At 36.1% G+C, this 27833-nt stretch overlaps 1 protein-coding gene across 1 annotated transcript; it reads right to left on the bottom strand.

Moving 5' to 3' along the window:
• Positions 1 to 146: 146 nt before the first annotated feature.
• Positions 147 to 26549, bottom strand: LOC590227 (coiled-coil domain-containing protein 33). Its single transcript, XM_030986367.1, has 21 exons — positions 26468 to 26549; positions 24393 to 24729; positions 23869 to 24098; positions 23163 to 23363; positions 22533 to 22684; positions 20951 to 21114; positions 19743 to 19852; positions 18859 to 19052; positions 17859 to 17979; positions 17093 to 17222; positions 16037 to 16170; positions 14793 to 14864; positions 13996 to 14202; positions 8012 to 8166; positions 6903 to 7177; positions 6356 to 6444; positions 5523 to 5712; positions 4492 to 4583; positions 3559 to 3645; positions 2635 to 2757; positions 147 to 1743 (listed from the first exon to the last, which is right to left on the bottom strand). The coding sequence occupies exons 2-21, from the start codon at positions 24658 to 24660 to the stop codon at positions 1651 to 1653; spliced, it is 3087 nt and encodes a 1028-aa protein (XP_030842227.1). The 5' UTR covers positions 24661 to 24729; positions 26468 to 26549; the 3' UTR covers positions 147 to 1650.
• Between the last annotated feature and the right edge of the window lie 1284 nt (positions 26550 to 27833).

Genomic DNA, 27833 nt, shown 5'->3' with positions numbered 1-27833 from the left:
TTATTTGACACCTTGTATTTTTTATGGAAACAGCCAGAAAATAATTTGTATGCCAATTTTACTCTGATTTTTGTGCATGATGACCAATAAATTGAACTAAAATGAGCTAAACTATACATTTGAGACAAATATAACACTGATCCAAATACATTTTACTCATATAATTAATTTCAGTTTATTCATATGTTTTGCTTACATTAACGTATGTCATAGATAACATAAAGATTAAAACTTATCCACATATCTTTTTTAAAATCTGGATTTGAAGCTCTACTAAAAAAAAGTAAAAATTAATGTGGTCGTTATTTGATTCAAATACACACCATAACTCAATCAATAATTTTTGCTCTTATGCCACATCATGAAGTATTTGATTATTGTTTATAAATGTGAACAAATTTATGACTTCATCTAATTTTGATGTAAGAAATATATAACTCTGTTCTGTAAATAAACCTTAGGTCAACAGCATAATTTCATATTCACAATTATACAACTATAAATCTATGGTATATACATTCATATACAAAAACATTAAATCGCATATACTGGCAAGACCATTATAAGCACATATTATTAAACAGCACGACTTGTTACTACTCTATAAAGTAAATAAGAAGTGGAGAAGCAAAATATATATACTTCACAAAATATACTTCAGTGAACTTTTCCCCACACTTGTTAATTTGTACATATATATATGACTTCCGTTGTGCACTTGCCAAATACTTCAAAGTCAAAGAAGTGAAATCGTTATATATAGCACACTATCAATAATTTTGAATGAACTGTAACAAATTATAGTACCTTTACGTACATACAAGCTACAAATAAGAAGGAAAAGAGATGTATGTTTCATTGATGAGTTGACCGGAGGTATAAAATGTTTTTACTAAACATACTAAAATAAACTTATGAACTGCAATCTTGGAAAGAAGATGCTGTTTGGACGGATTTTATTCTTTTTCAAGCACCAAGAAGAAGCATTACCTTGGATGGCATCATCTGAATACATGTTTAACATATTACAGCTTACTATCATACTATCAATCTGCTAGTGCTTCAACCATTATAATAATAATAATAATAATAATAATAATAATAATCTTTTTAAGTCCAAATTTTATTAAGTAAAACCGAAAATGGAAATTCTTTTTGCCCAATTGATCGTTAGCCCGGCAGCCACTGAGCAGGGCCAGATCGACGTTGCTCTATCCCTTATTGTTGAACGCCAAACAAGGTAGCAGCAACTCCAGTCTTTTAACGTCTTTTTGGTATGACGCGGCCGGGGTTCGAACCCACAACTACCAATAACAAAGATATAATTCCAAGGGTTCCAGCATTGTTCAATTACTGTTGACATGGAGATCCTCCCATCAGAAATTCAGCCACTACCGGTATATGTGATGTCATAGTGGAAATACTTCACCAGGCACTGTGAACTAAACAATTACAATAAATATAACTCCTCCACATTTTCATGATGAAACAACGAAGCTCCAACAAATACCAGAGTGAAAATATCTCAAGGCTTCATTTTATCAAAACTATTGGGTAAGAATCTGGGTCGCAATCGGGTATTAGCTTAGGTTTAAGGTTAGGGTTGGGTAATGAGCTTGCATGGACTAGGAGAGAGGCACTGATGTTGGTCTAGTAGAGAGGACTTAGTCTTGTTGGGGTCCCATATCCCAGTCTAGGTCTTCTGGCATCATACGATCTATCTGTGTATGCATCATTGTAGTCCTGGGAGGGGGGAAGGGCAAAAAAGAGAAAAGAAGAATACATTCATAAATCATTCTAGATCAGATCAGCCACAACTCTCAACATCAGACATGATGCATCATGCCTATAGTAGAGGCTAAAACCAATGATTTGATCTGAAATGTTCAGAGAGTAGCATTTATTAAAATAATAATAATAATAATAAACAATATTTATAAGGCGCTTAATACTGATGTCTCTAAGCGCACCATATTCTGAATTAACAATTATTTACCAAAACTTATAATAAACACACAACTTATACATCTGTTCTTTATTCAATAAATCATGCATATATAATAATAAAAAATAAGATAAGAGTGAGATCAAACAAACATACATACAAGAGGTCAAACATAGGATTAAAACTCCTCTTCTTCCAAAATGTGAAGACACATGTTGCAAGTAGTTCATGTGGTGTGAACAGCTGTCCTGACAGCAATTTCTTTTACACCATATATAAATTGCAATTTTCTAACTACATTGTAAGATGCCCATACTAATTGAGAGTTGATGCTAATGAAGCCACATCAATGCTTCTAATGAAACAGGATTTTCAATCCTGAAAAGACAAAGACTCTTTAATATGATAAGAGTTTGACATGAGGCAGTATTGTGGCACAAACACATGATAGATGTGCTCGATACTGGGCTCTAGCTAATTCCCTGATTTGTATGTTATCAAATATAGAAAAGTGAAGCACACACCACTTATTTAACTTTGCCACAACACAAGCAGTTGTCTCATGTTTAAATGGGCCTTAATATCTCCACTACAAGAACAACTAGATGACAAAATCTGTCCAAGGTAGAACATTCACCAGTTATTTCATCTTTGAAACTGAACTTCGTTTACTAGGTTGACTGACTCACCTGCCGGGGTTTTCCTCTGTCATAATATGGCAGGGGAGGTAACGAGCGTTGTCTTAGGGAATCATCGGATCTCAGTGATATGCTAGCCTTCTCTTTGCCCCACTCTTTGGCTTTATCCAGTAGCTGAAAAAAGAAAGAGTAAATATGTGAGACATCTGATTTCTTACTTCATAGATTACCAGGACTCCGCCATTTTCCTCTTCTTTGAAAAAAAAATGCATACATGCATATATATATTTCATTCATCATCATCTCCATTGTAAAGAGTGTGTATCCTCACATTTTTAAAGACCGTCAATACTACTGGGCCAGAAGGGATTAGACTACACAGTGAGGTCACCGACAGGTGGCTATCTCATTAACTCAGCTCTCAACTAACATAAGAAAAAGAGGATCATGGGGGACCAACAGGCACCGATTAGGGAAGTTTTCAATATAGAGGGAGCAAGTAGCTACAATTAGGACAGTGGGGCTTTAAGAGAGGCAGTTTCTTAGCTGACTAAGAATGTGGCCGCTTATTGTTTCGATTTTGTATGATACCAAATCAAATGCTATCAGGAAGACATAAAGATATATCAACAAATTTGGGTTGTAATAATAAACCATGTTTGGCTAAAATGCATTACAAACTTAAATTTTGACTCCTCATTTCTGCATTAATAACAATACAATCTTGAAGCACAGGTGGAAGTATTCTTCTTAAGAGGACAAACAAAAGGTATTCATGAAGCACCTCCATGACTTTGGCAGTGATTATTCTGAAATGCACAAAGTGGGAATTCTCCATGTTTAAAAGATCTGTGGATATTCAGAGTCATTTGAACCATGTGCTAATTATGAACTTATGTATTGTTATAACATTACAATGATAATAAAAAATTCATATATAGCGCATTTTACAAAAACAATAATTATATTTCTCACCTCTTTTTCTAATGATGACACTCTACCCTCGGTTCTCTCCAACATGAACTGCATCCTGAGCTTCTCAGCTTCATTTGCGGAACCTCCCTGGAAGATGAAAAAGTAAAATTTTTGAAAGAATTGACCTAGAATTTATTTTATAATAAAAATAGACAGTGGTACAAATAGCGGATCATAATTATACAGAGATATATCACAATATGGCATACCGTAATTGCCCAGGACAATGGATTTTCCAAAGCAGGGCATAAAATATAAACATAGAACATCCAGTTGTACAGATACAATACATAGTTCAATGAGATAATATGTATGAGGTAGTTAACATTTCAGAAATATCAATTAAATGGAAATGAATTTTGGTAGATATAGGTGTAGTTGTTATCATATATGGTAGGTAATGTGGAGTATATTGATGACTTTGGTGCTTTATAAGCACTGTTTTTATTATGTTTGTATGACCGAGTGCATTAGACTAGAGTCAGTGAGAGAGAGAGAGAGAGAGAGAGAGATTGTCTATCGGTGGCATTCATATATCTGAGGACCACAGCAAGTAAAATGGTCTCATGTTATACAGAAAGGCTATAACAATCTCTCATTATAAGATACTCTTGCAGATCCAAGTTTTTTGTATTAATTGTTTATAGCCTTGATATCACAAGGTTTCAAAATAACAAAATAATTACCTTGGGTCTCCAAGGCCAATATTAATAAAAACTTACAGAAAACATATATATATAGCCTGTGAGCCTGTCCTAAAATACCGTTAGTCACCCCACTCTATTCATAATTCGCTTCATAAGATCCATAAAAAGATTCAGGAAAACAAATGTCTCTTCCCTCAAATGGTCATGTAATAGTTGAAAAGAATCATAACAGAGAGGGTTAATTTATACCATTATAACTCCATTGCAAGAGATACAATTCACTTACCCTAGGCTGAGAAGCAGAGAGAGCTTTCATGTGTTCTAGTTCTGCTTTCAATCTGGCATTCTCAGCTGCTAGTGCTGCCGTCTCTTGGGATTCTACAACAAAAAAGGGAGAGTGTACTAATGATAAAAATAAACACATAACCATGACAACAAGCAAAGGACCAATTAATCCTTCATGTGTCGTAGGTAGAAGTAAACTGCCCAAACTCTTTGTATATTGTATCTTCTATTTTTGGACAAAATAAAGCTTGAATTTCTTCTTAAAATTAGAAACAGGTTCTTTGATTATGAAGATGCATATAATGATACAATGATGTGAGTCAAGAACATTGAAAAAATGGATGCAACTACATCTCTATAACATCTCTCTGCCTATATGTATGTTCATTGGTAAATAATTCTGTGACCTTTAGCACCTGACCTCACAAACTCAAAGTGATTTAATCTTTTCATGCTTATACATGGACATACATCTACTTCAGCCAAGTTTTGTCAATATTGATTAAATTTTAAAAGTTATTACATTAATAAGAAAACTTGAGATTTCGTCTGTGAATTTTTTTTTGTAAAATAGAGACTAGATAAGCTACTTGTAATACTTAAAATAAATACAGTAAAAATGAGTAGGTAACAGAAGATTATATACGTGTGTATATGGACACAAGAATTTAGGCCTTGGTATCTTTGAGTAATATCATCTTAAAAGTTATTACATTAATAAGAAAACTTGAGATTTTGTCTGTGAATTTTTTTTTGTAAAATAGAGACTAGATAAGCTACTTGTAATACTTAAAATAAATCCAGTAAAAATGAGTAGGTAACAGAAGATTACATATGTGTGTATATGGACACAAGAATTTAGGCCTTGGTATCTTTGAGTAATATCATCTTTCAAAAGTGCATTTTCTCGACCAGTAGTTTCAGATCTTTCACCATCTTTTCAAGTATGCTGTTTCAGCATTCTAGATTTACGAAATAACAATTCAATCAAACATACAAGCTACTGACAGTGATGAGGGCCCTAGCTCCTACCTTCTTTAAAGCGGACCCCTTGCTTGCCTTGTTTGGCTTTCAATGCTCGGTCCATCTTCTCTAGGGCTTTCTCCTGCTCCCTGCAAGCCTGCTCCAGCTTCACCACCTTCCCCTGCCTCTCCTGCAGGAGCTTAGACTGTGACAGTGAGGCCTCCTGCTGGTCTAGGTAATGCTTCTCCCTGTCATTGTGCTGGAGAAACAAAGATGAGTTATTCATTAGTTTCATTTAGTCTACCTATGAATGTCAAACACTTTTTGAGTGTCTAGTAACGCCTGGCTGGAATGCTCCCCAAGGAGTGGAGAGTGTGCAAACATTGTGTGTGGGCAAGCACTGAATCCAATGACCACCTGTAAAGCGCTTAGAGACATTGTAATACTGGTAAGCGTTATACAAAAGCAGAATATTATTATTAATGTGCTGTAAAAGTCAATACAGATTCAAAATTAAAATCTCTCAAGTTACTAATAATTATATTCTAGGTTTATGTAGCGCTTAATACATTGAGGATGTCTCCAAGAACTTTACAGATATATTATTACCGCGGTCATCAATTCAGGCTTGCCCACACACAATTCTCTTTAAAGATACTGACAATGCTGAGCAAACTAAGATGACTTTCGCATCTACTGGGTACCCATTCAACAACTGGGTGGAGAGTGGCAAATATGGATTAATGTCTTGCCATAGGATGTCAGTGGCAAGCTGGGATTTGAACCCTCAACCCTTGGATTGAGGGTTCAGTGAACAAATCACCACAACAAGAAAAAAAGAAGAAAAAAATTAAATTAATAAATTTCATACATTTCATACAAGTTTGTTGTTTAATACATACCTTGATAAGGTCGTTCTGAGCATGAAGGAGTTTTTCTCTGTAGTTTGCTGCTTCTGCTACCTGTTTAGAGAGGGACCTCTTCAATGTCACTGCATGGTAGGTATAAACATTAGAATATTAATTAGATTACCTCTCTTGATAATGTAACAGAGAAATACAAGTAAATACACATATCTCACTTATGTTTGGAATATGTAAGATGCTACACACTGTACTTCAATTGCTTCGCTCTTTCATATAGGCAATGTAAGTGTGCTCGGTTATGGTACTTCACAATGTCAGTAGATAATTTTGAGGCATATATAACTACATGTATGTTCACAAAAATCAATGAAGGTGTGTTTCTCTTTCATGCAAATATTGTGCATAAACCAATCTTTTTCCTTAGTACATAAAGGCTTTGAAATACTATTTTGAATTGGCACCAGATAATATATAAAGCTAATTACAAATGAAACAGTTGTTATGGTTTAAAAATTAACCTCCACACTTGTACAGAAAGTACTGGATTGAAAGAGTACTCAAGTAAAAGCAATAGTTTCCTTACCGTATTTCTCAAGCATCTCTGCCTTGCTCATACCCTCCAGCTTAGCATCAGTCACCATCGCCCTGGTCGTATCCTCGTACATGTTGGCTTGCTGACGGAGACGTGAGTTGTCTGTCTCTAACCTTGTGAGGGCATCCTGCTGCTTGATCACTTCCTCACCCATCCTCTTCATGGCTTGTCGATAGCTCTCAATCTCTCGTTGCTGCGAGTCGATCAGGTTCATAAGTGTCTGATCATTTTGACTACCACCGACAGGTGATTTCGGCTCTCTTGATCTATACATTACAAAAAATTATCATAAGAGAATTGAAATTGAGAATCACATCAAGTGTTCTTTGTAATTCAATATTATTTGTTAACAAATGTGTCAATTAGTTGAAAAAAATCAGACATCCTGTTTTGAATATCTTTCCACAAGGATTAATATCATAAGGATCATTATGAAATGAAGCATATTTTGGCGGCCCATCCCTATTTTACTTTTGAATGATATAATGCTTTAAACACCATACCGGTATGTGCTATGGACGGAAGATTCCAGCCATGAATGCACATAATGTGCTAGGTGTACATTATACAGACTTTGGGCTAAAATTAGCAAAGTTTTTCCTTCTATGAGCAGAAACATGGGCAATCAAGATAAGCCTAATATGGTAATGAATCAGAGAAATAAAACATCAAATCTTCCTCTTGTTAGTTCATTTATGATAAATAATTAAACCTAATGGCACAATTAATAGACCAGAATGTATTGTAAACATGTCACAAATGACCTCAATATCCATATATCTTTCAATCACGAAGAAGTCCCACTTTGAGCATATTTAATAATTACTACTAAAGTGTTTATGGGCTTCTTAAATATATCTTTTGTATCGTATGCCCGATTGAAAAGAATAATTCCAGCTGTTGTATCACAGATTGTACTGTTGGTGCATAGACAAAACCTTCATGAAAACGTATCCAATATTCGACTTGGTGGGTTTCACAATTTTGTACAAATTACCTTTATCTGCGAGTGTGCAGATAGTATCTATGAACAGGCTTATAGAGTTTTACATGATGAATCAAACAAAGATGCTGTATCTCAAGTCTACAAAGTAACTCACTGTGGCTTATTATCTGAAGGAGGAGGAAGCCTGGTGGGTATCAGTCCCTTGGTGGATGTAGGCTTCTCCCCAGGCTGAACCAAGCGGTCTTGTGGATTGGAATCCAGAAGATTCTGAAGAGCATCACTGGGTGGGAGATCATCATCTTTCAAGGACTGTTCGGAAATAAAAATAAATATTCATATAACTCTAGGCATAAAGATTAAATATTAAAAGAGAATGTTTATAATTGAAAAGCTCAAACGAAAACTCAATTGTTTGAAGTTTGAGTGTAATTTTATGAGGGAGTAGAGGGAAGAGATTAATTGCGATAATGAGTGCACATGGGCGAAGCAGGCTCTTAATTAGTCTCTTCACGAGACTCACAAAGTAAAATTTATATCAACTGTCAGAAAATGAAAACATTTACAAATTTTTTTGTTTTTACTCTTTCCTTCTCTCCTACTGCCCTCTCTCCTTAATCCCTTCAACCCTTATTTCCTCTGACCCTCACCTCCTCCCTCCTTCCGTCCCACACTCACCCCCATCTTCTATCCTTCCCTCCTGGCTTCCCTCCCACCCTAACTCCCTCTATCCTTCCCTTCCATCCTCACTCCCTCCCTCCTTCCCTTCCACCCTCACTCCCTCCCTCCTTCCCTTCCACCCTCACTCCCTCCCTCCTTCCCTTCCACCCTCACTCCCTCCCTCCTTCCCTTCCACCCTCACTCCCTCCCTCCTTCCCTTCCACCCTCACTCCCTCCCTCCTTCCCTTCCACCCTCACTCCCTCCCTCCTTCCCTTCCACCCTCTCTCCCTCCCTCCCTCTTTCCCTTCCAAAGCAATCAATTCTCAAGTCATTTTCGAGTCCCTCAGAACAATCTATCATTTACACTCACATCCTACTCTTATGTATCCATGGAGATTGTGAAGTGAGTAGCTTCATGATATATCAAAGCAGATTAATAATTTACAAGGTTTAGAAGGAGTCAAGGAGAGCTAGGCTCATGAATAAATAAGAACCTGAAATGATACATCCTACACACCTTATAATATATACTCAAACACAGCATTATCAGTGTGGTGATTGTACATGCAAAATTGAAATTATCGTAATGAAATTTAAAAATTGCAAAACTGTACAAGGTTGTCTCGCTTATATTATGGTGCATGGTACATGTAGGAACAATGAAGGCCTACATCACATTCTTTCACATATTCTAAGTGGGGAATTCCACCCTGATATTTACTTGGTTTTAACAGAAATGGACAAATTAGAGGAACAGGCAAGTGAAAGTTTGAGCAACTTTCGATATGAAATTTTGAATTGGCGACCAATCAAACACAAATTCAGAATTGGCAGCGCTGTGACATATTTCGTGAGCTTCTCTCCAGGGACGGATCTAGGGGGGTTTTGCGGTTTAAACCCCTCCCCCCCCCCCCCCCTCTTGGGCGGCCAATCAATGAAAAACAGGGGAAAAAAGAAAGAATAAAAAAGAAGGAAAAAACAGTAAAACAGCGCCACTGGGTCAAACCATAGACATACCACCACGAACCCCCCCCCCCCCCCTTTGGCAAAAAGCTAGATCCGCCCCTGCTCTCCACTTGCTTCATCCATATTATTTTACAAACTTTCATTTTCTTTGATTTTGATGAATGAATAGATTTTTTTTCCATACAGGGGGTTGACTAGAAACAAATTTGCAATAATTATATTTAAGGTACATGAATCAGTGTAAAAGTCCTTTTCTTTTTGTAGTTCAGAGCAAATGTTGCTCTCATTTTCTGTTTCTATCAAAACCAAGTTAATATCAGGGATGACTTCCCTTTAAAAAAAAATGTGCCTGTTAAATAAACAGGCACGCACACAAAAAAAGATTGACAAATGGACATGTACTTAATATTTTGCACTTTAATGATTCAATAATCTAGCTTTAATCTAAATAAATGCTCCTATAAAACCTACACAACATTAACCAAACAATTCTTACTGAAATGGAATTGTACACTAAGTCACAGTCAAAAACAATGCACTATATAGTAAGTGGGATATATCTTTCAAGATTTATCCTATTTTCAGAAATTAAGCTACTAAGCTGTACTCACTTCTAGATCAGCTGTAAAAGGCCTGTAATATGCACCTCCACTCATATTCCAAGAATATTTGTATCTAAACTTCAATTAAAAGACCACTTTTGGCAAGAGCTAGCTTATTCTGTAATGTATCAAACTATTCAGACAGACTACTGCACTATATATACACAAGCACGTCATAACACTCACTATATGCACTGTATAGTGTATGACAAAAACTAGCTGCTCTAAATCTCTCTCCCTATTCAACGTGGATCTTTGAAAAGACAAACACACACAGTGAAAGAAAGCTGGATTTCAGATCAAAGATCGTGGCCTTCCCACACCCCAATGGTCTTATACTGTTTACACACTACCCAGGCAACCAAGCATATAGGACTCATCCATTTTCCTCAAAGGGTGAACAAAAAATGTTAACAAGGATCATAAGTTTTTAAGTAGGTAAGGACTGTAGAATTGTATTGTAAGAAAAAATGAAACATAGAATGTAAACAAACAAAATTTTAAAAGAAAGACAATTCAAGAATTTAATTATGATAGATCTGAGGGTCCAAACCAGATATTGCTATAAAAACTGTCAAGATGTTATTACCTCCCAAACTGATCAACCCACTCACCCCTGTTAAAAAGTAGACAAGTCTATTCCACCTGACTGTACTACAAGCAGGTGCTTCATTGTGAGAAGTGTGAACTGTGGTATTGATTTTTGACAAGACACTGATTAAAAGTCAATGAATGGTCACTGAGTTGGATGATGGGATTTCCTATTGCCATAATGCATTTTCTCCTCCCTTTCCTTTCTCTATCTGTTTCTTTCTTTCTTTCTTCTCTGTCTCGTACATTTTAAATTTCATCCCTCGATCCTATAGCTCTCTCTTAAAAATTTATCTCTTCTCAAGGTCTTTCCTGATACTCAAATCGAACAAGTCTTAAAAAATAAAATGCATTACATAGAAGTGCAAGAGAAAAATTGCCTATAAATTGGCACATATATATCACATTGCGTACAATGATTGTTTGTTTTCTCTCTAGCTCTTTCATATACCCATTCTCTCTCTCTCTCTCTGCCACATTCCATTACAAAAAAAATATTCAAACAACAAATATACAGTACATGAGTACATTGTTGAATAAACACTTGAGAGGAAATGAACATAAAACCTGTTTACCCCTACATCACCCTAAGTGTGCTCACATATATCTGTGACAATGAAGTTCTACCTGATGAAAGATAGTACCATGTTTTGCTTTAGGATTTAGATATAGGTTGCCTTGGATTGTGATCCAAAACAAAAGAGATTCCCCCAAAAAAATAAAAAAAATAAATAAATAAAAAGATATATAAAACAAAAATATATTAATGGAAAAAAAATACAAATACAAAAATACAACAAATTTACATACTGTACATGCATAGTATGCTTATTTATTTTATATATGTACAGTACATGCATGTATTACATGCATGTACTGTACATATATAAAATAAATAAACAAATAAAGTAATATATATATATATATATATATATATATATATATATATATATATATATATATATATATTGATTAATCAATGCAATAATAAGAATCTTGAATTTCCCACTATTTGATGATGTAATGCAAAACTGTGTCATGATGTAAAAATTATAAATTCTCATAATACATACCAGGCTACATCAATATTTTTTTAATGCACATGTATGTCGATACTGTTTTTTCCCTAATGGATGCATGTTATCTCAAACATGTAATTTATATAAATTAGTATTAAAATTCAAATAAAAAGGACACACTTTACATGGATAAGTTGTCATTCACTTTAAATCATGCTAAAATCCTTTCACACAGATTTCAGGTCTTCGATAATTTGTTGAAAAAAACAAACCAGTACAAAGAATCTTTGATCATTTCACTGTCCTACCAATCAACATACATAAATAAAGTTAACTCTGTTATTATCTCAAATTAGGGCAAGCCAAATTTTTCCTAAACTAGACTATGCAAAGCATTTATTATTTATTTGATTTGATTTAATTATTCACCACTCATGGGATGGATTGCCCTTGTCAGCTTATAGATGTTTTTCAAAGGGGTCCACTATCTTGGTTGAATCATTTTGTTTCTGGTCCCAACAGATTCAACTTATACACACTTAAATCTCAATTAGGTGCATAATGAAACTAAGCCATAATCATAAGAGACAGACAGAGACTTAAGTTTAGGACCAATTGACTAAAAGGAGTTTTGGCACCATGGCACCATGCCACCATCATCACAAAAGTACAATGATTTACCAGATTTTTATTTCAGTCAAACACTATAAAACACACAATGAAAACAAAATATTCTTCAGCACATACATTTTGTTATATATTGCATACCGTATTTGCCGGCGATAAGGCCGCACCGCCGCATAGGCCGCACCCCAACTTTGACATTTCAAAGAGGGAAAAAAAAAAAAGAAAACCAACGGACAAAACAAAATAATCGTAATTTTCTCCTAAAACACTAATTTTTTTTTTACAAACTGATACCAGATTCATCAATATTCTTATTATTTACCGGGAGTTTAGCTCAAAAAGTGATCGCGGGCAGATTTGGTGTCCGATATACCCCTACCACAATGTACAGTGTAATGCGAAACTGCATGAAATGGAAAAACAATATGGCGACTTAATTCGGATGGATGCTTCGCGGCAGCTTCGTTGAATGGTCCCTTCCTTTACTTTTGCAATGCATTGGCACAAACTTAGATGAAGATCTATCGGCAAATGTTGGTTTAGCAATTTATTTTCATATTCATGTCAACAATGCAAGATAAAATTGTCAGTAAGATGTGTTGAAATGTCCTGTAGTGTCAGTGGTATAGTTATTGTACCGTTAGTAGTCCCATACGTGCAAATTCGTGCTGGTTTTGACTTGATTTTTTTTTTTTTTTTACTCTTTCGCCGTAAAGGCCGCACCCCGACTTTTTAATATTTTCTCTTCCAAAAATAATGCGGCCTTTACGCCGGCAAATACGGTACTTTAAAAAAAAAATCTTCAATTCATCCCCTATGGCAGGGCTCAACACTAGCAGTGTACCGTGATACAAGGGCACCCCATATCAAAGTTCAGACTGTGAAATTTTTGATATCTTTAATAGGGCTTATGCATAGCAGACTCAAAAAAGTCCAACCGGTGCACCTTTCCCAGCAAAAAAGTAAGTGTAGTGCCTTGCCTATAAACCTCAAGAAAGTATTTGTCATTTCCCAATAAAAGTGATCTCAAAGTGATTCTTCTAAAAAGCAATGTTGCAGGGTTAAGGGCATAATATTTCATAAAATTTTACAATATGAAACTGCAAAATAATGCCACAATTAACTTTCCATTTCATTTAGGAAGACAATATTTCAACAAGTGTTTGTCTTCTTGGTAATCTTGAGCTCTGCATAGGGAACCGTCTGTCGAGAGAACAGGGCTATAATTCATTGTGGATTGTTTATCCTGCAGTAAATTGATTGCTTGAACCAGTAAAATAAGAAATCATCTTCAATAAAAACCACAACTCTCATTTGCACATACCGTAGTGACCTGTGTTTAGCACACACATACCTTGATTTCCTTATCTTTCCAGGCTCATTACTCAGCCCCTATACATTTTCTACCAAAATCATTTGGCACATGTCATTTATTTTTTATCTTGAATATTCAGGGTGCATTTTGTTGGATTCTGTGAGAATTTATTTTCTATCATAACCAGAACTCAAGCTGATCTTTGCCATTTGTATAACCAATCAAATCTTTTTTATTCATTATTATCAGGTGTGCATGTCCCATTCACTATGTGGTTATCATACATTTCTTCATATGATGCTTCTTCACTACTGAAAGGGCTATCAATAACAAATAAACAAAAAACATTAATCAACTTACCAGTTTTTTCCTGGTATCTATGATCACCAAATCATAGAGAGGTTGGGGCAAAGGTGTGGTGGGTGGAGAATATGCAGGTTCAGGGTTCAAGCCTCCCCAGGTTGGTTCGATTGGGGGTAGAAGATCTTCGGGAGTTTCAGGAGATGTAAAACCATCCACGGACGGAAGGGTGTCCAATTTGGACACAGAGGGCAAAGAATCTGGGACCTAAATAGGGAACAGAAAGAGAAAAAGTGATTATTTGGATTAAACAGTTTTTGAGCGTCAAGTAATACCTCGCTGGAATGCTCCCCAGGGAGTGGAGATTGTGCACACAATGTGCGCGGGCAAGCACTGAATCCAATGACCGGGGTAGTAGTATATCTGTATAGCGCTTAGAGACGTCTGAGATGTATTAAACACTTTATAAAAGCTGAAATGCTGAATATTATTATTATTATTATTAAATCTGGAGTGTTGGTTATGAAACAAGAAATAGAAATGGCTGCCAATTGTGCACTCAGATTCAAATGAGAATAAGAAAAACACTTGACCACAAACATATTCACAAGTACAACATAGCAATATCAATCTTATTGTGAAAATAAATGGCAACTGGCAATGTTCTTCTTTTGGCTAAAACTGTTAGATTATGAAGCGTATATTTAAGCAAGCAAGCTGCTCATTAATGCTAAACAATGTTTTTTGTTGTAACAGAAACATCCCTTGTCAAAGACTATACATTGATTACTGCAGCAGTAATAACATAATTGAGTAGATCATGACCTGTGAAGAGGTCATCATGAATTGTGACTTACCCGAGATGTAAGTAGCCTGAGTGCAAGAGAGAGTGAGGGAGTTTTCTTGCCATGAGTTGGTAGAACACACATCTATGGGGAAAAAACATAAAAAATATGCTATTCTACATCTTCATTTTCATAAACAGGGAGGGGGGGGGGGGATGAAAAAAATTATTTCTTTCTGAAATGGCTTTAATATCCAGGCAGAGAAATAAACCATGTTTCTTGGTGTTTTCAGATAAATCAATGACGCCGATTTTTCAATCTTTTCTACAAATGCTATCAAAATAATTTCAATTAATTCTTTGATAACTTTGTATTGACTGTTATTTGAACTGTACTCTCCTTAATTGACTTTTTCTGTTAAATAAAGTTCATTAGATACATCTTTATTGTCCATTCGGCAATGGAAATTTGTTGTATTTACATGGTATATGGATACAAAAATAGAAATATACACATTCATAAAAAAAGACAAAATTCAATAAAAGATATTTTGAGTCAACAGAAAAATAAAAATATATCAACAACAACAAGCACAGACCTGCTATGCAGCCCCCTCCTTCTTTTCTTCTACGGCTTCATTATTATTAAAGGTACTATGTCCCTTTTGCAGCCAACCTCAAATTCTGTAGAACTTTGCAGGAATTATGAATATGTCATGTACGTCCTATCTGTGAAATTTAAACGTTAGCAGTGTCCTCATTATGCAAGGAAACCCGTTTACTTGCTAGACTTCACTGTCAGACACTATTGAGTGACTGACTGGCTTTTTTTTCTTCTTTGGTAATAAAATACATGAAAAGAGTTGTAAGGGTACATGAGCATTTGTCGACATCAATAACCCACTTCTTGTGATGGCCAAGATTAAACTGATTGAATCTTTGCGCAGCATAAAACGTATGACCATTCGGTACAATTGTCTAAAAATCAAGACTATTACTTATGGGCTCTATAGCCCTAAAGTCGATTTGACAACTAATAGTCGATATTTTCCAACTTGAAGACATTTTCAAGCCCCACCTTTTTTAGGGAAGTTCTAAATTAGTATTATCTTTCAAATGTAGTTGGAATTTAACCTTTTCATTTTGTTGGCCTGCAAATGGGACATAGTACCTTTAAGTTATAAAATTACAAAACATTTATGCCTTTGCGACATCTCTATATCTATACCAATGAGGTATTGCATCATTGCATCTGATAATGACAGATCTATTCTCCCGTTTTTTAATTCATTCTACTGTACCAAAATAATTCCTCACCTGAAGAGGTACATTAGGAATCCTGACCCCTAACTTCCCTCTGTCGTTGGTCAGAGCATTATAAACCCTGTTATCCAAGAGAACCACAGCAAAACCAATGGGTCTGTGAGGGTGCCACCTCGTGCCATCAAAGGCTGTAAACGAAGAAAAAAATTAAAAAATTGAAACGACTCTTGTTATACCTTGCGTATAAAAAGGCAAACCAATTTTGTATTTAATTTCATTTGTATGAAAGCGGAAAAATAAGAGAAACACAATGCCAAAAGTTTGAAAAAAATCGGACCAATGATAAGAAAGTTATGAGGGTTCGAAATATGAGATCTCTAAAACTATGCGAATTTCAAATCAGTAATGTAATTGAAGTCACTCTCCTGTTTGTTGTGTCCAAAAATATCATAAAAATCTGTTTCCTAAACGCCTTCTCCGTAGGGGCACTACTCAAAATTGATTTTGGTAGCAAATTTCTAAAGATTCTCTAAAAAGAAATGACACTCCTGAGTCATAGATTTTAAAGGAAAAAAAATTGTTGGAACAAATAGGAAAATTGTCAGAAAATTTGTCATAGTGACATTACAGACTCAGCCAATTTGAAGACGGTGCCCATACATCTAGCGGTTACAGCTTTCGAAAAATCATAACTTTCTTATTTTTTGTCCTATTTCATCAATCTGCTTTCTTTCTAGAGTACCGGTAGTTTGCTATTAGCGTTGGATTTCACTCTAAGTCCAGGGATGGGATAGGTGCACAATGACCTTTATGCCTTGATCAGATATGATGCGGCAGGTGTTTTTTTTAACGATGATATAAAATGTAATAATTAGCATAACGTTTCTGTATCTAAAACAAAACAAGTGCTCGGTGAATATGCGCAGAACTTTTGTTGCGGCAATTGCCATTTACACATTTAAAAAAAAATCATGGAGGCTATTTTGCTGCGGTTTACCGTATCATATCTAAACGATATGAATACAAATGTATTTCTGTCATCTTTGAAAGTATTTGCACACAAAAATATCGGGCTACACTTAAACTTTTTCAAAAAGACCATAGTCCCACCTGAGTTGACATCATACAGCTCAATAACCACAGCAGCTGTACTGACAAACATGGACGCTAGCTCTCTCTCATGACAGAAGACAAAGGAGTGATCCCACTGCATATTATCTGAAACATCTGCTAGCCAAAGCTGTAGAAAGATAAGAACAATCATTACCATTAATTAAACTTAACATGAGGGGCATTCACACAGCAAGCAAAAATGATAATTTTTATGACATTCTGGAGTATTGTCTGAAATAATTGCTAGGCAAATACCCATAAACACGATGAATAACCCAAATATTAAAAAAACCACCCATCTCTGGAGTGTGGTTTTTTAAACGTCTGTGGAAACTCCTTGTTTTTGCAGTGTAAATGCTTGCCTTAGAAGCACAAGTGAATTTTTTCTGCGTATGGTCACGTGACTCTCCTGGCTTCCGTGCTAACACACACAGCTATAAGTACCATAAAAAATACTCAACATGCGGGGCGTTCACACTGCGAGCAAAAAACATCAGTTTTTTCCAGACATTCTTGAGTTTTGTCTGAAGTTGCTAGGCAACTACCCATAAACTAATTTTGTCAAAGTTAAACTTTAATATTTTTTTTGACATGAACCCCTATAGCTCTTATTAGGATCTAACATAGCATCAAACTACCGACCCTAACCATAACAGAACATAGTGCCCATATAAAAAAAGATGAATATACAGAGGATACTGATGAATATGATTTCTACATTCTGGTTTTGCCTTTTCTTTTTTTTCTTTCTTTCTTTTCTCACCTGTGAATAACCCTGATGCTTCCCCCTGGTTGATGTCAGGAATGAGGAGGGATGTGGGACGGGCATCTCCACTACCAAGGGCTCCACACTCAGCAGGTGGGTATGCTCTCGAAAAGCATCTCTGAAAAAAAATTGGTCCACATATTAAAAAGGAATGTATGTATGTGGTCTCATTGTAGAGGTGTTGTGGACGAATGACATTTCAGTGCGCTTTACATAAATTACATAATTATTACCCTAGCTTTAGCTCCGGCAGTCGTTATCAGCGCACAGTGCATTTCAAGGAATAATCCTACCAGGTACCCATTTACATCACCTGGGTCAAGTGTGGCAAATATAGATTAGTGTCTTGCCAAAGGACATTAGTGCAGTGGCAGGACTCGAACCACGCACCATGTGATCCACAGTCCGACCACGACTTCTCTACCACATACTAAAAAAAATAGATGTATGTCGCCTCATTATAGGAGTGTTGTGGTCGAATGGATAAGTCTCTGGACTGTGAACAACAAGGTGAAGGGTTTGAATACCTTGACCCAGGTGAGGTAAATGGGTACCAGGCAGCAAATGAATTCCTTAAATTGCTAGAGTGCCATACTGGCAGCCACATATCAATTACAAGACTTTATATAATCTCACTTTCTTATATCTCTTACCCTCCATACAGCACTTATATATGATCTTTCAAAATGCATTTATTTCAGAAGAGTGGAATCTCATTGATTTCAAGATGACCCAATCATTTGTGGCTTGTAACTTAATACATTTTTAATGATCATCATTTTTTTGTAGCAAAAAAATAAAATATTCATATCATAAATTGTGCATTTTATTTCCTGCAAATGATGAACTTTAATCATTCTGGAGCAGCATAGACAAGTTGAGACATTCACAAAAGTTTCATGCCTGCAAAGATTCTTGTTTTACAGTATTCTTAAAGTGCAATGCAAAATGCATTTAATTGTATCACTTTTATTAGTTTCTAAAAAGTTTCACCCACCTGTACTTCTGGTAGTCAGGAACAATCTTGGTGACAGCCATGATGGAGCCCATAGCATCGTACAGACGACGGTCCAAGGATACTAGTCTTACTTCCAGACCATGGAAGGAGAAATCTCCACATTCTGGTAGCATGCTCAGCTTGCGATAGATAGTGATGTAGAGATGAATTGCACTGGGTGATAAAGGTACAGCCTGGAAGCATAGAAATGATAGAGAAGTCTCACAAAAATACTTACACACTGGAACTCTTTACCACCATCTATCATTTAGGATTCTAACGCATTCAAAGCTCATCTGCAACAGCATTTTCATTTGCATTATGTTATCATTCATGCGTATACCTACTCTGACTCGTTGTACTCTATCAGGAATGTTGAGGAATATATCATCAGATTCAGATTTAGCTTGATCCAAACATTAAAAGTAAAATCCGGACTCCCTTCCAAAAATTCAATGTGAAGCCCTGTTCTAAGTGGTAAGTTTAATTGTTTTTGATGCATTATAAAAATATTTTTACCCTGGAAATCTTTATAATCTTTATAAAAAGTAAGTGTGAAGTGTGAGGCCTTGTCGATGAACCATAATTGAGCATTAGTATTCAATCTGTTAAGGCCTTTAAATTTTTTGGATTTATATGATCACAACTAAAAGACTGCGAAGCTCAGGCAAATACTATTTAAATAGTCCTCCTTTTCGCACAGATATTAATTTTGTAAATTTCACTTTTGCATTTGCTAATGTAGCTTAAAAAATGACTCATTTCGAGAGTACAATTGTGTCTTTATTTGTGCCCATTTCTACACTTCTTCATTCTACCAGTAATGCTTTCAAGTTTCAATCAGTTATTGCAGCCTAAACTAAGAAGCAATATAGGTATCTAACCTGTACTAGGTCTAAGTGATAATGATGAAATGGTTCAAGCAGAGCCAGCGAAAGTTCAAAGGTCGAGATATCAGTCTTGGTAGGTTGATCAACAATCTTCAATGTCAGAACTGCAAAGTTTGAACAAAGAAACATATATGTTTTCATTGCATACCATAGAATTCTTTATCATATAACGGAAACTAAAACAACTGATGCCACTTGAAACCAAATCACATACCAGGATCAGTTGAAACACTATAAGAGCAGGGCCCTGTTTCATACAACTTGTTGTAAATATCAAGTTACAAAACTGTTATAAGCTACTGAAATCCTGGCATTTGATTGGCTGGGAGCTAATTTGCCATAGAAATTCAGCATTTATTATTGATAACAAGTTTTATGAAACAGGGCCCAGGTATACAAACAGGCAAAAGTTCCATAACGACAGAATATATGCATCTTTACATGGAACAATGATAGTAATATCCAATTACAAGTGAAACAGTCAAATTTCAAACTACATTTTACTAATCGTGTTAAAAGAATACAGTATGTGGTGTTACCGCCAACCTTGCTTAAATAAATGTTACTACTTTCAACAACAAAATTGGCTTTTAATATCAAACTGTGTATGGAGTGCTATCTGCAGGAGGTAGCTAGCTTTCACCATTTAACTTATTCCAAGAAAGGGATGATGCTCATTTTTCAATGCAAGTGGTATTTCTGATTAATAAGAGGGTTATAACCATTTACTAATGAGTTCTTAGGTCTTTAAATACCATTAGACTGAGCTGAGGTACTATGAAAGCAGCAGGTATCTTACAGCATATAAATCCTCCATTGGAGCAATAGCAGTTATATCTATTTGGTAACTTTAATTACCCTAATTGTTTTACTACAAATTAAGGCTCTATTTTTTTTACCAGTAGACAGAGTTAAGTTAGCACTTTTGGCAGCAGATATCTTTGAGCATATAATATCCTCCTATACAGGACTAGTAATAAATCCCAATAAGACTGAGAACGCTAATTACCAACAGGGTTTTACTACGAACTTAGTCTCTAGTTCTCACCATCAGATTAATAGTTAAGATACAAGAAGCAGCCAATACGTACAAGCATGTAACATTCCCACCCCAAAAACTGTTAAAACCAGCAATTCTAATCTATTTGGTAACTCTTATTACCCTTTATAAATAATCTTAACACAAAGTTCCTAGCTCTTACCATCAGACTGAGTTGAGGAACTATCAGAAGCCGGGATCTTACAGCATATCACCTCCTCCCATATAGGACTCATGGTAGGAGCAACGGTAGAATGGGTGCTCTGCCAAGGGGTCTGGGTATGAGGTACAGCTGCCCTGCCCTTGGAAGAACCTGGAAGAATCTTCCTACAATAATGGTAATGAAGAATAGTAATACCACATTTATTCTCACAATTGCTCAGGGCTTTATGTCATCAAATGTATAGATTTAGGATGGGGCTTGGGTTTGACGTTACGTCTGGGGTTAGGTTTAGAGGTACATCATTAGATTGAAGGATAACGTTAGATACTTTGTAAGGGGAGGAAATATCGTTGCAGGGGCATGTGTCATACAACTGGAAGAATATAGCAAAAATAATAATAATAATAACATTTAGCTTTTATATAGCGCTTAATACAATATAATTATCTCTAAGCACTTTACAAATATACTATTACCCTGGTCATTGGATTCAGTGTTCGCCCGCACACACTGTGTGCACAAACTCCACTCCCTGGGGGAGCATTCCAGCTAGGCATTACTTGACGCTCAAAAACTGTTTGACCAATGACGGTCGCATCCTACCAGGTACCCATTGAACACCTGGGTGGAGAGTACTGTAGCAAGTGCAGGTTAATATCTTGCCAAAGGATATTAGTGCTGTGTCAGCTAGCATTCGAACCCTTGACCTTCGTACCTCCAGTCAAGCGCCTTAAACCACTCGACCACGAAGTAGAGTATGTGTTATCCAATACCGTATTTGCCGGCGTAAAGGCCGCAGTATTTTTGGAAGAGAAAATAATAAAAAGTCGGGGTGCGGCCTTTACGACGAAAGAGTAAAAAAAAAAAAAAAAAAAAAAGTCAAAACCAACACGAATTTGCACGTATGGGACTAGAAACGGTAAAATAACAATACCACTATGGTACAGGACATTTCCAAACATCTTACCGACAGTTTTATCTTGCATTGTTGACATGCATGAAGACAAAAATAAACACTTTAACACAACATTTGCCGATAATTCTTGATCTAAGTTCGTGCCAATGCATTGCAAAGGTAAAGGAAGGGACAGTCTTACGGAGCTGCCGCGATCACATCCATCCGAAGTAGCCATTTTGTTTTTTCCATTTCATGCAGTTTCGCATTACACCGTACATTGTGGTAAAGGGTATATCGGACACCAAATCTGCCTGCGATCACTTTTTTAGCTAAACTTTCGGTAAAGTATAAGAATATGGATGATTTTGGTTGAAAAAATAGTGTTTTCAAGAAAATTATGATTATTTTGTTTTGTCCGTTTGTTTTTGTTTTTGTTTTTTTTCCTCTTTGAAATGTCAAAGTTGGGGGTGCGGCCTATGTAGCGGTGCGGCCTTATCGCCGGCAAATACGGTAATGTTAATGCACATATAAACATGGTCATTTGCCTGTGTCCCATCAGGATTTGCTGTATGGTAGGTACATTGGTTTTTCAATCAAATCCGGTGTCAGCGATAGTAACACAATATATACACGAAATGGAAATAGATGACTCTTTTACAAAAGACCTGCTCCCTGGGCACTTACCCTAGTACATAAGGTCGAGGGGTAGAGTTGTCTCGCAGGGCAGACAACCCACTGGCAGCATGCACAACCACCACCACCTCCTCCTGGTTGGGTAGTGCTACCATACCCGATGGTCTGCTAGGTTCTCTACGCTTTGGAGGGTCAAAGGTCACCTGGGATAAAGGCCAAACAGAGGTAAAGAAAACATAATTCACTTAAATGTATTGTGATAATGGATAGGATAATAATACCTGGAAAGGAACATGCATTGATTTTTTTTGTCTGATTAAAACTATTTCATGTTTCATTCTGACAAACATATCCAGATATAAATTTCAAAATTCACCTATTACTGAATGACAAGGAGCATATTAACAAAATCTTAATGGCACCGCTCATTGCATGGCAAGAAATGGGGAAAGAGTAAATCGTTTATCAAATAACCAACCAACCCAGCCCGAAATCACCCATCTTTGAAGGAAAGGTATGATGTGTGCAGTGATAATCAACAAATGCATATCATGGGTCATAATAATTTACAACAGGGATACATGTAAGAATAGATGGAATAAATGTGATGTTTCCGAGCAGCCTGAACCATGTAAACATTGAAATGTATCCTACACGACTCTTGCACTTAGCACGACTTACCACAGGTGGCACAGGAGGAGGGGTGGGGGTGCGCTGCCTGAGTACTGGTTCCGGCTCTGGTTCTGGTAAAGCCACAGGGGGAGGTTCTGGCCGGTCTTCTGGCAGGGGTTCCGGCTGAGGGGTTGGAACCATAGTAGGGGAGGGGAGAGGGGACGGGGTGGAGGGGATAGGTGAGGGAAGCTCTTGCGATCGAAGACTAGCCTAAAAGAAAAAATATACATTACAATAAATTAATACACATCTAGAATGTCATAAAAATGTCCACACAGACGGTTTTAAATGTCATTTCTTATCACTATACAAAATTGTAAGTCATGATACATTTTAAACATTCTAGGTCTTCATCATGATGATCATACTGTCCATGCTTATAATTAAAAAAAATTATTATATACCGTACTGTCTTCATTACACTGGTGTACCTTTTAACTTGATTAATTACATGATGCAAGTAACTGAAGTTATTGTTACATTGTGAAATAAATACTCAGGAATGTATTTTACAAAATATAGTATAGGGCTTGGCCTATTAAAGTCTACTGTTATATCAAAGCAACAACTTAACCCCATTCTAAGATTTCTAACACAATAACTCAACATAGGCCAACTTAGACCCAGTACAAAGTTAAATCGTAACTAAAATGCAGGCTTTAGTGGTTTAGAACCAAGCAGATCGAGTTCATTACAGAAAGCCCTTTATACTAACTTCATATTTCACTATTCCAAGCTGGACGAGAATGGATTCCTCTGGAAGTTTAGTGACGAGTAACAGTTCTCCTGATTGCCTGTAGATCTCCTCACTGGTCCCTGCATCTAAGCTTTTCTTTCCCCTTGGATAAATGAGGAATGAGGACACAGCTATCTTCTTGTTCTCTGTCTGATCATAGGCTGCTATCTCAAGGGTCACTTCTTTTCCTTTTCCATTTTGGCATAAGTCTAAATATATAAATAAATACAATTTCACATTTTGGAAAGATGTACATGTATGTTAATCATTGTTAAACTCATTTCAAGGGAAAATGTATAAAAGCCTTGCAATATGGCATGTTTTTAAAAGTGAACTGTGTTTGGATAACATTTCAGATGTTTTATCAAAAGCTCTTCAACATTAAACTCCTTGACATATCAAATAAAAGAGGAGATGTATTCTAAATAATTCAAAGTTTCTTCACTTTCAAAGTTATAAGATAGGGAAATATAATGTCAAAAGTCTACAAAACATCAAATTACCTTTGGGCAAATAAAACGTGACATTATTTTTGGCAAATGAGATGTATCCATCCTGGTTCTCTGAAGATATTGTCACAACATCAGTGATGAAAATGTGATCTTTGACCTCTTCTTCAGACTCTCCTGATTGGTAGACGACCTCCTTTACCAAATCCTTCCTGGATGAAGCCGAGATGGTAAGCCTTAAGAAGACGTTTCCCAAAACATTGATGAGGACATTGTTGAGTTTGAATGTGAAGACGAAGGGGTTATCTGCAGCAGGACTCATGGTTTATTTTCAAGAACTTTTCCCACATCTGCATGCTCTTGACTTGACTTGACTCGACCAATTGAAGTCCTGTTGAAATTAATCAAAGTTTATTAGATTCCTATAAACCAAATAATTCTTCAGAACTTAACAAACTAGACTTAGCATTACAAAGAAGAAAAAAAAGAAGAATTGCTAGTTCACATTTTGTTACCACACCCCATTTTTTAGTTCATGGGTAGAAACTTAAGTATGATTTTCATGACTGCTTTGACTATCATTCATATCTTCATCACAACATGATTTTGCATGTTCAACATGCTGGGCACTGCATTACCTAGTTTATAATGCCAATCAGTTCATGAAGTCTTTCACATGTTTTTTCATTTTGTATTTATTATTATCTTTATGTATTTTTAGTTTTAATTTGTTGTTATTATTTAATATAAACTGGTAATTAACATGAAAAAGGAAGCCACTATGTGCTCCATGCAGTAGTAGTCCTTCATTGCGTCACATGACCTCCCCTTTTCTCACTCATTCAAAGGAACAAGTGTTTTGCAAAACCTCAATATAGCCATAAACTGCATGGTATATCAATGAGTCTTATATTACTGATTACCTATATCTGTCTTTTAAGGGCATGCTAGTGATAGTGATACTAGATCTAGTCTATCAATTTCTTACATAGATCTACACACAGTGTCAGCGACAAATGCTCGATCAACATCACTCGATCATTATACTATACTCCATAGTTTGTGTGAAATTAATTAGACACCCTCTATTGTTGTCTTATTTTAAATATTTCGTCCCTATAATAATAATAATAAAAACGTTACTTATAAAGCGCTTACCACCGAAGTCTCTAAGCGCTATACACACAAAATAGACTGATATACAATTACATCTTATACAAAACTAAAAATGCAAATAAACCTACAAATAACAATACATATGGAATACACATCAAAGTGAACAGAGATAATTAATCATCGAACGCAATTTTGAATAAATGTGTCTTGAGACTAGTTTTGAATAGGTTAACGGTTTGACAGTTTTTTACATTTAAAGGTAATTTGTTCCAAAGTTCAGCAGAAGCTTTGCGAAAGGAGCGATTACCATAAGAGAGAGTTGACACAGAAGTAGATACGAGGTTTAATTGTGAAGATGACCGTAAATTGCGTGAGGGTTTGTATTCCTCGATTAATTCTTGCAGATAAATTGGTGCCAATTCATGAATGCATTTATCTATTATCACGAAGTGACGGTAGTGAGGAAAATCGTAACGCAAAGTGAATGCGATTTTTATTCACTACCGTCACTTCGTGAAAATAGGGACGATTTGTTGATTCTCTCACACTCTCACACTCACACCACGTCCTACTCCTAGTATCATGATTGTACCAATATGCATGCACTGGTAAAAACTCAACATAATTAAACTCAATATCACCATTGTAGTGACAATATACGACACCTAAATGGCAGTAAAATACAATTAATTCAATTCCCTGATGTTTGAAATAATACTTTTGAAAATTTTGATCCTGGCGATCGGCGAAGAGCCGCTTCTGTGCGCAGTTCGTGATCATCACGATCACGAGCGCTGAATCTCCCTACCGCCTGAGCTGAGGCAGGGCCTGCGCCTGTTAACTCGTTGGACAAGTTAGTGATTGCCCCATGAGCTTCGCCTTCGCCTCGGCTGCACATTGCAAGTTAATTAATTATATCCCTTGAATTAAAGAAATGCATTTAATAAGGTATTCCATATCTCTGTGCATTTAAAATATCATTGTATCAAAGACATGCAAAAACATCCACTCACAGTCTTTTTCACCAACAGATCCAAATTGTTGTCATACTAGTTTCGTGAAGCTTCACGGCCACTGTACTCTCGGTCATTTGCTAATCTTAGTGAAAAATAAGGCGTTGTGATTTAGATTTTAGTCAAATTTCTGAAGTTTTTTTAATTAAAAAGTCTTAAATCTTGTTTTTCATCATATAGTATAACAAATATTACAAGATTTTTTATTAAAAAATAAAAATAATTGTGAATTTTATTTATTTTTATTTTTATCTTCTTTAGAAGATTTTTTTTAATCAATTTAATTACTTGAAGAAAACTAATTACAGCATCTGCAATCTCCGCAAAATGCGAACAATTGAACAGTGTCGATTTTTTTTTTCCCTCCCTTTTTTTTGTTGTTTCCATTTAAAATTATTAAAAAACTTGAATTCGGCGTAAATATTCACAATTGAACGACACACGCCCTTAAAACTAAAACAACAACAACAACAACAATGTATGGGGGTATTTTTTTTTTGTAAACCCAGGGGCGGATCTAGCTTTTTGCCAAGTTGGGGGGGGGGGGGGGGGGTTGACCCAGTGGCGGATCCAGGATTTTCCAAAAATCGCGCCGCTTTACTTCTTTCCTTTTTTTTTTTTTTTTACCCTCTTACCCTTTTTTTTCTTCACTTGGCCGCCCAGGGGGGGGGGGGGGGGGGGGGGGGTTAAACCTCCGACCCACCAAATCCGCCCCTGAACCCCCCCCCCTCCCCCAGGTGCCCAAGTCCTTGGCATTAAAAGAATCACAGATGATCATCAGATAGTTTATGAAAATATATATTATTGTAATAAACAAACTGAATCGAACGAATTGAACTCAGACTGAGCTTTTGCTTAAATTTCTGGCCAAAATGATGATGGAGGCATCCGTCGGATCCCAGTGAATGACACATTAGTGACCCTCTTTTCCTGTTATGGATAGCGACCCTCTTTTCCTATTATGAAGAGCGACCCTCTTCTCCTATTATGAATAGTGACCCTCTTCTCCTGTTATGAATAGCGACCCTCCCGTGGTATTATGATTTGCGAACCTCATTTCGTATTATGAATAGCGACCCTTAAGAGTAATGAACCTCATTTCGTATTATGAATAGCGACCCTCTTCTTGTATTATGAATAGCGACCTTTTTCTCGTGTTATAATAGCGACCCTTATGAGTAACGAATCTCATTTCGTATTAATAGCGACCCTCATCTCACATTATTAATAGCGGTCCTTATGATTAACGAACCTTATTTCTTTATGAATAGTTACCCTCTTTTACCATTATGAATAGCGGACCTGCAGGTATGGGAAGTTCCACGTTATAGCGGTCCTTATGAATAGCGTCCCTTATGAATAACGG

The sequence above is a fragment of the Strongylocentrotus purpuratus genome, unplaced genomic scaffold, assembly GCF_000002235.5.
Source record: "Strongylocentrotus purpuratus isolate Spur 01 unplaced genomic scaffold, Spur_5.0 spur5_contig_837, whole genome shotgun sequence".
Taxonomy (NCBI): Eukaryota; Metazoa; Echinodermata; class Echinoidea; order Camarodonta; family Strongylocentrotidae; genus Strongylocentrotus; species Strongylocentrotus purpuratus.
The sequence above is the reverse complement of the archived record's forward strand: the minus strand, read 5'-3'. Positions and strand labels throughout refer to the sequence as shown.

Excerpts from the sequence above, each read along its gene's own strand:
- LOC590227 (XM_030986367.1), bottom strand. The coding sequence starts at position 24,660 with ATGAGTCCTGCTGCAGATAACCCCTTCGTCTTCACATTCAAACTCAAC. Across the intron at positions 19,053-19,742 it reads ATCACTTAGACCTAGTACAG|GCTGTACCTTTATCACCCAG; the intron begins GTTAGATACCTA and ends CTATGCTTCCAG. Across the intron at positions 4,584-5,522 it reads AGGGGTCCGCTTTAAAGAAG|AATCCCAAGAGACGGCAGCA; the intron begins GTAGGAGCTAGG and ends TTTTTGTTGTAG.